Source organism: Musca domestica, unplaced genomic scaffold (assembly GCF_030504385.1).
Source record: "Musca domestica strain aabys unplaced genomic scaffold, Musca_domestica.polishedcontigs.V.1.1 17, whole genome shotgun sequence".
In the NCBI taxonomy this organism is placed as follows: Eukaryota; Metazoa; Arthropoda; class Insecta; order Diptera; family Muscidae; genus Musca; species Musca domestica.
Genome location: NW_026712230.1, coordinates 10,670,011 through 10,687,511, shown reverse-complemented (window position 1 = coordinate 10,687,511; position 17,501 = coordinate 10,670,011). Strand labels below are relative to the sequence as shown.

The following is a 17,501-nucleotide window of genomic DNA, read 5'->3' as shown; positions in this document are numbered from 1 at the left end:
TACATTTTGAACTTAGGCAAACTGATAAGAATAGAATCCTGAAATTTAGCGTTCGGGTTAGTGTGGAAGAGTAGGATTGTGGTATATGGGAAGCTTTGGAAATTCGTACTTATGTGTAGTAAATAGTACTAAATTTGAAACAGTTAGGATTTGGGTGAATCGATAGGGCAGGAATCCTGATATTGGAAAATACGATTTCTATTGGACTGTATGATGCAGGTTGTTATGAAAATGTGTACTAAATGGTACTAAAATTTGAACAAATTGGAATTGTGGTGAACTGATAGAAGTTAAAGATTTGGGTATGTAGGGAGCTTTGGAACTTCGTACTAATGTGCACTAAATTTTGTACAAATTGGATTTGATGAACCTAAAGAGCTGATGTTCAAAGAATTGGAGTTTTTTGGTTGTTACGGGCATTTGTTCATATGTGCACTAAATTTGGTACAATTTGGTTTTGAATGAACCGAGAGAGCTGGAATCCTGAAATTTTGAATTAAGATTACTGTTAGAGTGAAGAATTGGGGTATGTAGGAAGCCTTGGAAATTCGTACTTATCTGTAACATATGGTACTAAATTTAGCACATTTTGAACTTAGGCAAACCGATAGGGATTAAATCTTGAAATTTAAAATTCGGGTTACTGTAGAAGTGTAGGATTGTTATATGTGGGAAGCTTTGGAAACTCGTAGTTAGTACTAAATAGTACTAAATTTAAATCAATTAGGTTTTGGGTGAATGCGCTTTCTATTGAATTATATGACGCAGGTTGTTACGGATACGTGTACTTGTGTGTGTGTGTGGAAAACCGATAGAGCTATAAAACTGCAATTTGGAATTGGGATTACTGTGGGAGTGAAGGAGTGGTGTATGTACTAAATGCTACTGAATTTGGTATAATTTGAATTAGGGTGAACGGAAAATTGGAATTAAGATTACTGTTGGAGTATAAGCTATTTTGAAGGAACTTCTGGAAATTCGTACTTATATGTACAAAATTTGGTACAAATTGTATTTTGCTGTACCTATTGAGTTGGGGTCCTAAAATTTGGATTTTTTTTTTGGAAATAAGTACTACAAGAGTGAAAAAGGTAATAAATGGTAAAAAATTAGTATTGATTGTACGGATAGAATAAGATCAGAATTTTGGTGTTGGGGTCAAAATTGGTGTGTAGTGTTGAGATATGGAGGTGATTAGGGAACTACTTACCGTAGCTGTACGAAATGTAGTAAATCATACTAAGGGAAATTTCATATTAAATTCTGACATTTCAAAGTGCTGAATGGCACTATATTCGGTATTAGGTGGAAATTCGAAATTGGATATTGGTATCTGGGATTGAGATATGGAGGTGGTTTTGAAAATGTGTACAATAATAGTACGGAATAATACTAAAATCATAAAATTTGATATGGATGTCACTGTTGGTGTCTGTGATTGAGAGGAGGAGCTGGTTTTGGATATGCGTACTACAATTGAACTTAATTTTGTAATGGGGGAAATTAAAGAGCGGAAATCCTAAAATTTGATATGGAGGTCTTTATTGGTTTCTGGTGCTGACAACAGGTAGTGTTTTTGCAAATGCTTACTATAATTGTTCAAAAAGTACTAAATGGTGCCGTTGGCGTCTAAGATGTAGTAAGATGGGTATTGGGTAAAGGAATAGAGCTATAATTCTGAAATTTGATATTGAGTTCACTGTTATTTTCTAGGGTTTACATATGGAGACGTTGAAATTGTTTTGGGACAGAAAAATTAGATGTGGAGCAATTGTGAAAAGGTTTTACTAATATCCTCCTCGGTAAACTATAAAATAAAAGATTGTGAAGACCTTTTGGTGTAAAAAGTAAACGTTTTCCTTATACTCTGTCCGAATAAGAAAAAACTTGAATAAGTGAGGCGCGCTTTGAAGACATTTACCAGTTTAGCCATGGAATTGAAAAATTTGACACTCTGAACCATATTTTTGATATAAAATCCAAACACTTCATTCATCTTTCGCTCTATTTAAGTCATTTTAAAAATGAGAAAAAATTGAATAATTCTGACAGTAAGCGGACATAGCCTCAGAGCTGTATTTCTGTAGTTTTAAGAAGCTGTCTAACTTCTTTATTGTACCATAGTACGATGTATGAAGTTTTGATTAAAAAATATTGTCCTAACACGAACTGTTGGAACGAATTCACTAACAAAGCATCGGGTAGTTGGTAGTAACAGATAAAAAACTACAAATGGAGATACACGTTTATTTTAGACATGATTAGTTACTAAAACGATGCAAATTGGTTTGGGGACTTCAGGAGGGGTATTTACATGAAAAATAATTTTTCGTCACTGGTCGATCCCAATCTTTTCAGGGTACATCAATAATGTGATAGTGTATCTCTAACATTCAATATAAGCATAGCATAAATTTCTTGCGATTTGTCATAGTATTTCAGAGATCTTTTTGACCACAACTATGTAATATTTGGACTTTTAGGGTAAGTGTGCCTAAGTTCGGCCAAAGACCTAAAATGGTAAAGACTAGACAAAATGCATTCTGAGCAAATGGTTTGTATCTATAATATCTACACAACAGTTCATGACAGGACCATGTTAATATAAAAAACACTTTTATAGAAAAAAATGACAAAGAAAAGTTTTAAAAAAATTGGGTTTCAATATTCTATTCAATAGACTTTCCAAATTAATTGCATATTGCCTAAGCGGTTTAAATCGCATAACATTGCTAACTATGTTGTTACAATATCATAACAACAGAGGTATTTTCTAAGGGTTGCCATATTATGACTCTGTCTTGTCCCATCTTTATACTTCTATGTCTTTGGTTCGGCCAAATTAAATTTTTGTCTGTGAAGGTCAGCAACAATCCATATTCTTAAGAAAAGTACAATAAAGACGTCGAATCAGTTTAACTAAACAAAAATATTATGTTTTAATAAATAAATTTATTATTATTATTAATTATTCTTAAAAAAAATTGGTATGCCGACTGTTGGAACATGTCATACCGACAATTAGCAAGTGGTGTCGACAACTGGCAAAAAAGCATTGTTTTAATAAAACTACAAATTTATGAAATTTAATAAAAAAATTATTAAAACTTTATTGCAAAAACTATACAAAATTTCGAATCTGAATAAATTAACTTTGTAATAATTGAAAGTTCCACTCAGAATGGTGAGCGATTAAAAACTCGAAAATCCTAAAAGTGCCGACTACTGGTACACTTACCCTATTTATACCCTACACCACAAGGTGGTCAGGGTATTATGTCTTTGTGCATTTGTTTGTAACAGGCAAAAGGAAACGAGATAGACCCACAGTTCCTTTTGATGATCTGCATAGAATCACATTCTGAGTCGATTTATGCATGTCCGTCCGTCCGTCCGTCCGTCTGTCCGTCTGTCCGTCCGTCCGTCTGTCCGTCCGTCTGTCCATGTATTTTTGTAAACAAAGTACAGGTCGCATTTATTGCACGATTCAGATGAAATTTTGCACAGATCATTTGTTTGGCCCAAGGACGAACCCTATTGAAATTGGAGATAATCGGTCAAAATTTAGATATAGCTCCCATATATATCTTCATCCGATTTGCCTTTTATTGTGCACCAAACGTGTAATAACAGTCCGAATAGTATGGGATTTTGCACGTACGATCAGATTGGACTTCAAAATAAGTATGCCAAATTTGATCGAAATCGGTTCAGATATAGCTATAGCTCCCATATATATGTTTCATCCGATTTGTTATTTGTGTCCTCCGCAGCCATAATATGCACTCTACAACAACAATATTTGGGGAAATATATCAAATACAGCTCAGAAATACATCTGCTAAATTTTATCGAGATCGGTTCAGATTTGGATATAGCTCCCATATATAACTTCGTCCGATTTACCTTTTATTGTGCATCAAACGTCTAATATTTGCCCAAATGGGATGGAATTTGGCATATACGACCGAATTGAGTCTAGAAGGTAGTATGCCAAATTTGGTGAAGATCGGTTCAGATATTGCTATAGCTCCCATATATATAGTTCATCCGATTTGTTGTATTTGTTACCCACAGCCGTAATATGCACTCCGTAGCAACGATATTCAGGGAAATATATCAAATACAGCTCAGAAATATATTTGCCAAATTTTATCGAGATCGGTTCAGATTAGGTTATAGCTCCCATATGTATCTTTATCTGATTTCAAATTAATTTTGTACCAAATGAGCAATACAAGTCCGAATTTAAAAGAAACAAATGCTTCGGCATATTTAGTCCTTTGAATTTTAAATTATAATTATAATCATAGCGTGTATGATTGAATTCTCCCATAAAAACTTTTAATTGTTATGTGGAGCTCTACTAAATTAGCACTAAAAACTAAATTAGAAATAAATTTATAAGGACAAACATTTGAATTTTCATAGACAGCACAATTTCATGGGCACGAAATTGATTGCAATTAAATGTATTTATTATGAAGTGCGCCTAAAAGTATGTTATAAACAAAGGCTTATAAATTTAAGTCTGCCGATGATTTTTTAGAAAAATAGAATATTGTGACTTGTTTTCTAATCATCATTCTTAGTCTCCTTCCCTCTCCCTTATATTGCAACATATTTGTATGTGCTTTTTTCATTTCATTTGCTTTAATAACAATGAATAATGCCTTAATTTTTTTGTCTTCATTGTCTTGTGTGAACTATATAAAAAAAATGCAAAATTTGTTTTCTCCAATGTAAACTCATATAACAAAAATTCGTTATGTGTTTCTATTCTTTTCCATTCTGTATTTTGTATTTTTTTTAATTTGTAAAAAATTGACTGATTTCGAAAAAAAAACCTATACATATATCACAGTCAGGAGCACAAAGTGCGGAACCAATTGTTGTAAGTAAATGTCCTTCACAAAAACCAAAAAAAAAAAAAAAAAAAAACACCAAAATATATTATTGACACGAAAGGAAAACTAAACAAACAATTCAGCATAAAAAATTGAAACAAAACACATTGTGAAAGGAAAAAAGGAAACGTGTAATAAACTTATTGAAAATTCTAAAACAAATGGCATAAAATTCTATGTCGATTTAGCGACGTCCGTCCGACCGTGAAAATCACTCTAGCTTCTGCAAGAATTTTACTCAAAAGTTTTTTTTTTGGTCTGCAGGACTTTTGGTATAGAAAATGGGCTAGGTCCACGTTTATAGACCCCTCCATATTTTCGGTATTTTGGTGATTTTATCAACATTATTCACCGGAAATGTTTCAAATTTGGTATTTAAAGTTCCTTAGGGGTACTATACAGAGTGAGATGAAAAAACTGCAACCAACTTCAGACTGATGTCATTTCAAAGCCATTTGTCAAGTGACAGATTATTTACAAGCGTACAAAAGCATTTTGTGAGAGTTTTCCAGAAAAAAAGTTATTCGTGATTTAATTCAAGGGTGATAGTGTGATTTCTTTATATTTGGCTGGAAAACCACAAGTGGCTATCGTTAGAGCACTCCATAATTTAAATGTGAATAAATCTTTTGTGTCTCGTACTATCGCTCGTTACTGTAACACTGGTAGCGTAGCCCGACGTCAAGGAAGTGGACGGAGGAAAACAGCAACATCAGCAGAAATATTCGAAAAGTAAAGAAGGCACTTGATCGAAACCCGCGTCGCAGTGGCCGAAAAATGGCTCGAAAATGGCTCATATGTTCAGCTCACTATCGCAATATTCCATTCGGCAAATATTAAAAGATAAGCTCGGGGTAAAGCCATTGAAATTCCAAAAAGTGCAAGAACATACACCGCAACAGAAAGAAAATAGACTCAAAAGAGCTAAAGAGTTGCTTTGCTTGGCCGAAAGTGGTGAACTGCCAAATTTGGTTTTCTCCGACGAGAAAGCATTTCCTGTCCAGCAGGCCGCCATAACAGCCGATGGTCGCTCTCCGCTCGTATTAATCGACCGTGGCATCAGAATAAATGCCGAATATTGTCGCGAAAATATTCTGGAGGGTGTATTAAAACCTTAGACACGCAAACATTTTGGCCGTAGACCTTGGACATTCCAACAGGACTCCGCACCATCGCACTCAGCACGCGCCACCCAAGAATGGTTACAAAATAAGGTTCCTCGCTTCATTTCCAGGGCACAATGGCCACCAAAATCTCCGGATACCAATCCGTTGGACTATTGTGTCTGGAGTATTTTGGAAAGCAAGGTTGGCACTAAAAAATACCAGAGTGTCGATCACCTCAAGCAAGCGCTTCGCAGGGAATGGGCCAAAATACCGCAGAGCAATATTCGAGCAGCGTGTGACGGTTTCATTGGCCGTTTGAAGACCATAATTCGTTCCAAAGGTGTCCAATTCGAACAAATTATTCTAAAATTTGATGCTATTTCCGATATTTTTTGAAATTAAAAAACATGCAAAACATGCAGTTTTTTATCTCAACCTTAGATGCAAAACCTCCTGAACTAAATTCCAAAAGCCGTGACTTTGTTCTGCCACGCAGTCCTTAACATGGTTTGTTGTAAGGAGATGTTCTCGTAGCCCTTGTGTTAATTTTTTGAACAAGAACTACAAGAATAGTCTGAACTGAACTTGTCAAGAAGTAAAATTCATCAAACTATAGAATTTTCAATAAGTTTACTACGTATTAATTTTATAAATTTCTCTCATCGGGGAAATTTTATAAAAACAAAAAATAAGCTTCTTTTTTTGTTAAAAACATACACTTAAAACATTTGTGTCGTACTTTGTCTGTGTAGCAATAGTCAAATACTTTCTTAATTTTTTTCTCTCTTTATAATATACCGCTATTCTTTCTTATTCGAAATCCTTTCGCCTAAAAATCAACCGAATGATTTTCAACAATTATAATTTCTATTTTAGGGTGCCACCATAAAAACCGATGAAGAATCGGGTAAAATTATAATAGCTCGCATTATGCATGGCGGTGCTGCCGATCGTTCGGGACTGATACATGTCGGCGATGAGGTCATCGAAGTCAATGGCATTAATGTGGAGGGTAAAACGCCTGGGGACGTTTTAAGTATATTGGTAAGTTGCTGTTGAAAATATTCATATGTTTAAATAATAATATAATATAATGTTTATAGCAAAACTCTGAAGGCACCATCACATTCAAATTGGTACCCTCCGATGGCCGAGGGGCCCAACGCGAATCGAAGGTACGCGTTCGTGCCCATTTCGATTATAATCCTGAAGTTGATCCCTATATACCTTGTAAAGAAGCTGGTCTGGCATTTCAACGGGGTGATATTCTGCACATTGTATCACAGGTATGTATTACTTCTAAGAAGCCCATTTTTTACGAAAATCTACAGGTACAGATCTCTATAGGTCTCAAATCTCTGTAAGGGTTTAGAAATATTTGTATATAAAAATGCACGAACTCTTTGTAAAGTTTCAAAATTACAGGTTGAGATAAAAAACTGCAACAAAGTCAAACGCATAAATTTTTACATTTTCTTTAAAAAAAAATATTGAGTGAAAGCAAAAAATGTCGGAAATAGTATCAAATTTTAGAATAACTTTAGATTTGTTCGAATTGGTGACCTTTGGCATGAATTATGGTGATCGACATATTGGTATTTTTTAGTGCCAACCTTGCTTTCCAAAATACTCCAGGCACAATAGTCCAATGGGTTGGTATCCGGAGATTTTGGTAGCTATTATTGGCTGGAAATGACGCGAGGAATCTCATTTTGTAACCATACTTGGGTGGCGAGTGCTGAAAGCGATGGTGCTGTGTCCTGTTGAAATGTCTAAGGTCTGCGGCCAAAATGTTTGCATGCACCCTCCAGAATATTTTCGCGATAATATTCGGAATTTATTCTGATGCCACGATCGATTAATACGAGCGGAGAGCGACCATCAGCTGTTATGGCGGCCCACACCATCACCATGGCCGGTGCTAGAGTACTGGTGGCCAACCGAAGGTGCACATTTTCAGCTGACCTCTTTGGCAAGTAAACACGATCATTTTGTTTGTTTACAAACTGCTCGATAACGAATGTTGTATCATCGGAAAAAATCAAATTCGTCAGTTCACCACTTTCGGCCAAGCGAAGCAACTCTTTAGCTCTTTTGAGTCTATTGTCTTCTCAAATGCTGCTGAACAGGTTTCCAAATATACTACAACATATCATAACATATGCTATGTACATTTTTGAAATTCTACTTGGAACGGGAGATATAGCCTCAGAAACGGAATGCTCCCCCAAAAATTCAGTTTTTGCATGCACATATCCGATGATCGATTATAGATCTAGTCTTCAAATTTGGAGTGCGTAACGGAATTTGAAAAATAGTTTTAATAAATTATATTGAAATCGGTTAAGTTTAGAATGTAACTCCCATATATATTTTCGACCGATTTCATGTATGTATGTCTGATTCCAATGAAATTTTAAATAAGTGACGAAATTTAGTACAAAAAAAAAGCAAAACAATATTAAAATACGTTCAGGTTTGGATATAGCTCCCATATATTTTTTCGGCCGATTTCACATATTGGATGCACCAAACACGATATATATGTCTGATTCTAATGAAATTCGAAATGAGTGACGGAATTTGGTACAAAAATAAATTCCTAAAATTGTATTCAAATCGGTTCAGATTTGGATTTACCTCCCATATATATTTTCGACCGGCTTAACATATTTGATGCATCAAACGCGATAAGTATGTCCGATTCCAATGACATTTGGAATGTGTAAAGGAATATTTCGGAATATTTTTGCCGATTTCATGTACATCCGATTCCAATAAAATGCAGAATGTGTGGCGGAATTCGGTACAAAAATAAATTGTCCAAATTATATTGAAATAGAGGTTTGGATATACCTCTCATATATATTTTCGACCGATTTCGTATATTTGATGTATCTCAAATTTCAATGAAATATGAAAAGTGTGAAAGAATTTGGTCCATAAAATAAGTCTTGTCAAATTATATTAAAATCAGTTCGGATTGGTATATGATTTTTTAAGAAACAACGCCTTTGCCATGGTATTAGGCTAACAGTAAAAAACTACACAACAATTTAATTGAGGATACGATTATTACGGGGAAGATTGTTGCTACCTCGAATTTTTTAATTGCAACTGTCACTCAACTTCACGCTGGGCATTTCCTATGATATTAATAAACCTGGAGGACAAGCCCTTCATTTATGCGGACTAAATTTGGCTTGTTCCTGCTTTTCTCATGGTCAGCTGTTCCTGTATTGAAGCTGAAGTTTATTTCAGCTTTAGAAAATCCAGCAGGCGGGCATAAGTCTGTTGTGTAGTATACAGTATATTCAGCTTGGGCAGTCATATTGCATTTGATGCAGCCTGGTACGTGTAAAGCTGTTTGAATCACATAAAGCTCTTTGTTTATATCTAAATATAAAAAAATCAGGATTATAAAGCTCTCTGGAAGCTTTAAAATATACATATAAGTCCACCATAATAAAGCTCTCCGGAGGCTTCAAAGTATTAAAAAAATCCAATTCTTAAAATCTTTACAATAAGGTTGCCTAAAGATTTCTAGCTGGTGTAAGAAAAACATTTTTCTTTTTTTTATATTTTTAAATTAAATTTTAAAATTATTTTTAATTGTTGGGGTTTTTTTCCTCATTTTTCAGGATGACTCATACTGGTGGCAAGCTCGTCGCGAATCTGAACGTACAGCTCGTGCCGGTCTAATTCCCAGTCGTGCCTTGCAAGAAAGACGTATTATACACGAACGGACGCAACGTGAGATTGGCGATGGGGAATCAAAAAGTGAGTGCAAGTTGCAAAAAAATTCTACAGATGGTTTAAGATGGCCTTTCTCAGACATAAGAAATCCTGAAATTCCTGTTAAACATCTAAAAAATTATATTCTAAACATATCTAATCATCATCTCATTGATCATATTAACCATTCTATTTATTTCTCTAATGCATGTTTTTTATTGTCCGCTTCCTAACAAACAATCTGAAACCTACTCTGATACTTCTGCCTCAAAATATCAAAACCTCTGACAAAACAAACTCTAAAATCCTAACAACTGATCCTAACATCATCGCTCCATAAACTTCATCACTGCATCACAAATTCGAAAAACCAAAAAAAACAAAAAAAAAACAATCAGAGGGTTCATGTACCTCCATATGTTCCACACCGCCTGGTTCACCTAGATTACGTTCTAGCAGTAGTACCTCATCATGTCGCCAACCGAAAACTAAAAAAATCATGTACGATTTAACAGAGAACGACGACTTTGATCGGGAGCTAATTGCCACCTATGAAGAAGTAGCCAAACTGTATCCACGTCCAGGCATTTATAGACCGGTGGTGTTGATTGGAGCGCCCGGTGTCGGACGTAATGAGCTGAGGAGACGTTTGATAGCGCGTGATCCTGAAAAATATCGAAGTCCAGTGCCATGTAAGTGAAGTGTGGAATCAAATGTTTTGAAAGTAGTCTTATAAAATCACTTCTTTTTCTTGCAGATACCACACGTCCCATGCGCACCGGTGAAGTTGCCGGCCGGGAATATATTTTTGTTAGCCGAGAAAAAATGGAGGCCGACATTGAGGCTGGTAAATTCATTGAACATGGTGAATACAAAGGCCATTTGTATGGCACTTCGGCGGAAAGTGTCAAATCAATTGTCAATGCTGGCTGTGTTTGCCTGCTCAGTCCCCACTATCAGGCCATAAAGGCATTGAGAACGGTACAATTGAAACCCTTCCTTATACACATCAAACCACCGGAATTCGATGAGCTGAAGAAGACACGTACAGATTCGAGAGCCAAATCCACATTCGATGAATCGAATGCAAGAGGTTTTACGGTTAGTATTGGGAAATTTGCTGGTTATACTGACTTGAAAATATTTTGAAAAATTCTAAGGTTTGCCTGAAGCACCAAAATAATAAAATAAGTTAAAAAGCAGTACTTTTGGCCGAACTTTGAATACCGAACTATGAATACCCTCCACCATTTGGAACGAGTGTGGAAATCTTCAAAAAAAGAAAATAGAATTCGTTAAAAATACCATTAATAAAGTGACCATTAATTTGGGGTCTATACAAAGGCGTGGACCTGTATACGCAATTTTTTGTCACAGCCTATAGTACCCATTACGAACTTCAAATACGAAATTTTAAACAATTCCCTAAATCATCAAAATATCGAGGTACCGCTATATGGGGGCTATACGAAGACCTGGACCTGCTTAGACCATTTTGAAACGATTCCAGTGAACAATGTCGCTAAAAATATAGGAAGGTACAGTTATACCAATAGTCCTGCAGACGAAACACACATTTGGGTAACATTTCATCAACCTACTTCAACTCGTTTGGAAGCTAGAGTTATTTCCACAGACTGGCGGTCATCGTTAAATCGACATAGAATTTTAAGCTGATCAAAAATATATATACTTTGTGGGATCTAAAATGTATATTTCGAGGTGTTTTACATATTCAAATAAAAATGCGAAAGTTCAAAGTATTCTCAAAAATCCAGGTCAATACGAAGTTTCAGAGTACATTCAACTATCTCAGTGTAAAATTGGTTTTTTATAGCCTCCACCATTCTATTAACTTTGTCATTCCGTTTGTAACATTATTTATTCATAATATACCCTACAAAGTATATATATTCTGAATCAGCGTAAAACTCTAACACGATCTAGCGATGTCCGTTTGTCTGTTTTAATCACGTTATCTTTCGAACGAATTGAGATTGAAGGCCAAGGCAGGTTAAGTTCGTAAATGAGTCATGTTGGTTCACGTTATCGTATAGGCCTCATATAACGGTACCTCCCGATATTCGGTATTTTCATGATTTTAGCGACAGTATTTACCGAAATTATTTCAAATTTCGTATTTGAAGTTCGTAATTGGTACTACAACCTATGGCAAACATTTTTGTATACAGGTCCACGTCTTCGGATAGCCCCCATATATCGGTAACTCCCGATATTCGGTATATTGATGATTTCAGCAACATTATTTACCGGAATTATTTCAAATTTCGTAATTGAAGTTGGCAATGGGTGCTACAGCCTATGACCAAATTTTTTGTCTGCAGGTCCACGTCTTCGTATAGCCCCTATATAACGGTAATTCCCGATATTCGGTATTTTCATGATTTTAGCGACATTATTTACCGGAATTATTACAAATTTCGTATTTGAAGTTCACAATGGGTACTACAGCCTATGACAAAAAAATCGTAAACAGGACCACGTCTTCGTGTAGTCTCCATATAACAGTTTGTATTTAAGTGGTAGTTTCCAGAAGTTTTTTGAAAAATTTCAAGTTGCTTCCAAATGGTGGAGGGTATTAAAAGATCGGCAAGGCCGAACTTAGATGCTTTTTTACATGTTTAAGTTTTCGAAATTTGAAAAACTTTAAAATATTTAAAAGAAATTACAGTGAAGTCAATGAAAAAATTGAAGAAAATACATGAGTTCCATATGAAACTCGCAGACATGTGTAGCTTAAATGTAAATTTTCAAAAAAAAAATTTAGTCTTTTATCGAAAACTCAAATCTTTTTCTTATCTGTGTTTCAGGATGAAGAATTCACTGACATGATCAAATCATCGGTTCGCATTGACTTCCTCTATGGCCACTTTTTCGATGAAGAAATTCTAAATGCCGATTTGGTGACAGCATTCGAAAAACTTGTAAATATTGTACAACGAGTTGAAACGGAACCGCTGTGGGCCCCATCATCGTGGGTGCAATAAGATCTGTAGAATGAATGGCAGGAATGATAGACGACAGTGGAATGGGTTGTGGAGCAGGCAGCTATACAAAAGAAAACAACACTCACACACAAAAGCAAAAGTTTAAACAGCTCAAATGGAATAGCTGGGAATACCGGGAAACACAACAACAACAACAAAAGACAAACACTGCTACAAAACCAAAACAAAAAAATGCCAAAAGAACACACAAAATTACTAAAAATTGTTGAAACCAAAAAAAAAAAACCTACATTAGAAATGTATCATCCAAAAGAAATTCAATTCGAAGAATAAAAACCAAAACTCAAATAACAACAACACCAAAAAAATATTTAGATTCATGTCTTTAGAGAAAAAAAATTGTTTTAATTTTTAAGCTTATACAATTTAAAAAAATATTTATTTAAACCAAAAAAGAAAACACCATAATATTTTTTCAGCTGACATTGTAAAATTGCTATAATCCGCCAAAAAAGAGAATAAAACATCTGAAATGATAACACAAATCCGTTAAAATATTACCCTCATAATCCAGTTGTTGACCAAAAAATGCGGATCATTTTGAGGTGCGAGTAGATTTCTTTAAACAAAAAAAAACTGAAAATTGAACACAACTTTAGAGCATTTATGTTTTTAATATTCAATGTCCCAAATAAGATATATTTTCTCCCTCCACATTTGAGATACATTTTTAAAATGCAAATAAAACCAAAGACATAGGTCCGTTCATATATAGTTTATTTATAGACCAATTTTATTAAACCTTTACTTTATACCTTATCGGGGTTTCATTTTTACATCTTTCCTTTTCCTTTAAATTAAATTGATTCAGAGATATGGCAATAAATTATTACTTTTGTAAATATAACCGGTATTTCACAGTTGCATCTTTATTTTAATTAAAAAATATAAACAAAACTAATTTAATTAATTTCGTTAAATAAATCGGTAATAATTTAATTAGTAAGAACGAAAAAGGATTTATTTGTCCGACAACATTATTTTGTTATCTATCGGAAATATGTAATAACCGGCCATAGATAATGAATACTGACAACGGAAAGTTAGTTTTGCTTTTTATACCCTACACCACAAGGTGGTCATTATACCCTACACCACAAGGTGATCAGGTTATTATGTCTTTGTGCATTTGTTTGTAACAGGCAAAAGGAAACAAGATAGACCCATAGTTCCTTTTGATGATCTGCATAGAATCACATTCTGAGTCGATTTACGCATGTCCGTCCGTCTGTCCATGTATTTTTGTAAACAAAGTACAGTTCGCATTTATTGCCCTATCCAGATGAAATTTTGCACAAATCATTTGTTTGGCCCAAGGACGAACCCTATTGAAATTGGAGATAATCGGTGAAAATTTAGATATAGCTCCCATATATATCTTCGTCCGATTTGCCTTTTATTGTGCACCAAACGTGTAATATCAGTGCCAATAGTATGGAATTTTGCACGTACGATCAGATTGGACCCGAAAATAAGTATGCCAAATTCGAAATCGGAAGTCGGTTCAGATATAGCTAAAGCTCCCATATATATTGTTCATCCGATTTGTTATTTTTATCCTCCGCAGCCGTAATATGCACTCTGTAACAACAATATTTGGTGAAATATATCAAATACAGCTCAGAAATACATTTGCTAAATTTTATCGGGATCGGTTCAGATTTGGATATAGCTCCCATATATAACTTCGTCCGATTTACCTTTGATTGTGCACCAAACGTCTAATATTGGATGAAATTTGGCACTTACGACCGAATTGAGTCTAGAAGTTAGTATGTCAAATTTGGTGAAGATCGGTTCAGATATAGCTACAGCTCCCATATATACTGTTCTTCCTATTTTTCATATTTGTTACCCACAGCCGTAATATCCGTAACAACGATATTCAGGGAAATATATCAAATACAGCTCAAAAATATCTTTGCCAAATTTTATCGAGATCGGTTCCGATTGGGATATAGTTCCCATTTATATTTTTATTCGATTTCAAATTAATTGCGCACCAAAGTTCGAATTTAAAAGATACAAATGCTTCGGCATAGTTAGTCCTTTGAACTTTAAATTATAATTATAATCATAGCGTGTATGATTGAATTCTCACATAAAAACTTTTAATTGTTATGTGGAGCTCTACTAAATTAGCAAAGTGGTGTAAGGTATCATAAAGTCGGCCCCGCCCTACTTTAAGACTTTCTTTACTGGTTATGCATGTAATTGAGTGAATCAATTATATGCGCTTCAAAATAAAGTTCTACGGTTCTACGGAATCATTTCAATTATTTTATCTTTTTATGTGATTATTTTGGATTTCATTCTTTTATGGCAAGATGACATTCTGAATTGACAAAATTTGTCAAAATCGATCCATTCATTCTTGGGATTTAAGCATTCTAACTAACATCCCTTTCCTTTGTATATACATATTTATATATTTCGCTATATATATCCGATAAATTTACTCTAGCCCCATGCTAACTTCCGCGTCGATTGATCTATAATTGCGACCTGTAGAGCAATTGCAAAAACAGGAAATCAGTTTTTGGTACATTTCAACTCCAAAATATTATGTGATCATCTCCATCTATTTGGACCAAAACCCAACTTCCATGCAAAATTTCGTGAATATCAGGCCATAATTGCGACTTGTAGCAGATTACAAATTAACATGGACAGACGTAAAGACGGACGGATATACATAGCGCTAGATCAAGTCAGCTCGGCGAGATAGGAAGATCCATACATACTTTCTTTAGGTGAAACCAATATTTCGCGGTGTCACATAATTGTTGGCCCAATCAAACTTATAATCAGTTGGCCAATCAAACTTGATCAGCGTAACATTTAAACGATTTAGCCCAGTCCGTCCGTCTGTTGTAATCACGCTACAGTCAAAACGTATTAAGATAGGAAGCTAAAATATTGCAAAGATCCGTCTTTTTTCTGCAGACAGGTCAAGTTCGAAGATGGCCCATATCGGTCCACAATATCATATAGCCCCCATATAACGGTATTTTGATGATTTTAGCGACATTATCCACCGGAATTGTTTAAATTTTCGTATTTTCAATTTACGTATTTCATATAGCCCCCATATATCGGTACATAACTATATTCGGTATTTCATCGATTTTAGGTACAATATTTAGAGGATTTTTTCAAACTTCGTATTTGAAGTTCCTAAAGGCTACTACAGCCTGTGACGGAAAATGAAATTGTCTATGAGGGTACAATTCTTCGTATAGCACCCATGTAACGATAATTCCATAAATTCGTAATTTTGATAATTATAACTACATTATTAACCGTATTATTTTCAAATTTCGCATTTGAATATTGTAATGGCCTATGACAAAATTTGCCTATGCAAGTCCACGTTTTCATATAGACCCCATTATGACGGCGACTTCCTATATTTGGTCTTTTTAAGATTTTATTTTTGTTTTAACATTTCCAAATTCGTTCCAAATGGTGGAGCGCATTCAAAGTTCTGCCCGTCTGAAATTACTGTTTTTACTTGTTTCTTGGTGAATTTGGTCGTGTAAACAAAAGTTGTATGCTTGCCAACTTCGGATTGGTTGATATCTTGATTCTGGAGCATTACCATCAAATTTTGACGTCTTCCTTCACGTAGTTACTAGCAGTAGTTTTCTTTAATGGACCTTGTTTTCAGTCATGACCTTTACAAGTTTGACCAATAAACCGACACAATAGTGCAAAAACTGCTACGTATTTTTTCAAAACCAGTCTTCTTTTCCAACCTTACATAGAGGTCAGTTTCCACATCGTGTAAGAGTCATATGTAAAGTGATTCTTTAACATTTTACAATTAACATTTTTGTAGTAGACTATATAATGTCATACTATTCATCTAGGACAATGAAAATAATATTCATCGAAAAAGCGTGTGCATTTTTACGAAACTCTGTGGTAAAAAATCATTTTGTTTTCAAAACCTTGGATTCCTCTCAATTTTCAGTACGTTATATTCTTCTTTAAAAGGATAGGTGTGAAAAGTGTAGGTTTTGTAAGAAAATTAAAATACTACAGAAACCTGCAAGTAAATAATCAGTTAATTTTTCAAAACAATATAAATTGGGCGCCATAAAAAAAAAAAACAAAATAAATGTTTAACAATTTACAAATTTTTCGGTAACTAGACAGACCTAATATTTGCTACAAAATCCAAAATGTGAATTTATTCGTCGAATTTCCAAACAAATGGAAAAAATCAGGCAGATATGAGATCGAAGAGGGCTAAAGCTACTTTTACCCCTTTCGACCTCGTACTTTTGCATCTACCAATCGTGAAAAGTTTAATTTGATTTCTTTTCTTCCCTTTCCCTTCCTGCTATAAAAAGTCACACTTGAACCTCCTTTAAAAGTTTTCGAGTTTTTTTCATGGAGGGATATATACACCTAATGATCGGTCAATGACTCTTCTCTGAAGTTTTTGAGTTTAGAGTCCAAAATATGTAATTTATATTTCATAATGTGCACTAAAGAACATTTTTTGATTCGGCATCTTTAAGTAACAACTGGAATATATATAGAGAGGTAATAACAAATATCTTTGTTAACAAATTATTGAAAACAAATTACTAAATTCTGTCCTCATTTTAAAAGAAATAAAATAATAAGACCTATAACTACAAATAAATTCAACTACAAATAAATTAAATACAAATAGTTCCACATTAAGAAAAGAGAATGTATGTACCGAAAAA

General features: G+C 34.4%; 1 protein-coding gene across 12 annotated transcripts in view; it reads left to right on the top strand.

The window, feature by feature from the left end:
• Window positions 1-13,262, top strand: part of LOC101889795 (MAGUK p55 subfamily member 7) — a 49,167-nt gene extending 35,905 nt beyond the window's left edge. For 11 of the 12 annotated variants that reach the window (XM_059120517.1, XM_059120523.1, XM_059120520.1 and 8 more), the window contains 6 exons: window positions 6,890-7,057; window positions 7,117-7,299; window positions 9,655-9,793; window positions 10,147-10,440; window positions 10,506-10,849; window positions 12,580-13,262. In XM_059120517.1, the coding sequence (XP_058976500.1) occupies window positions 6,890-7,057; window positions 7,117-7,299; window positions 9,655-9,793; window positions 10,147-10,440; window positions 10,506-10,849; window positions 12,580-12,756 (1,305 nt within the window). In that variant the 3' untranslated portion in view covers window positions 12,757-13,262. The remainder of the gene's footprint in view (window positions 1-6,889; window positions 7,058-7,116; window positions 7,300-9,654; window positions 9,794-10,146; window positions 10,441-10,505; window positions 10,850-12,579) is intronic. The other variant, XM_059120524.1, reaches the window with a different exon arrangement.
• The last annotated feature ends 4,239 nt before the right edge of the window (window positions 13,263-17,501 follow it).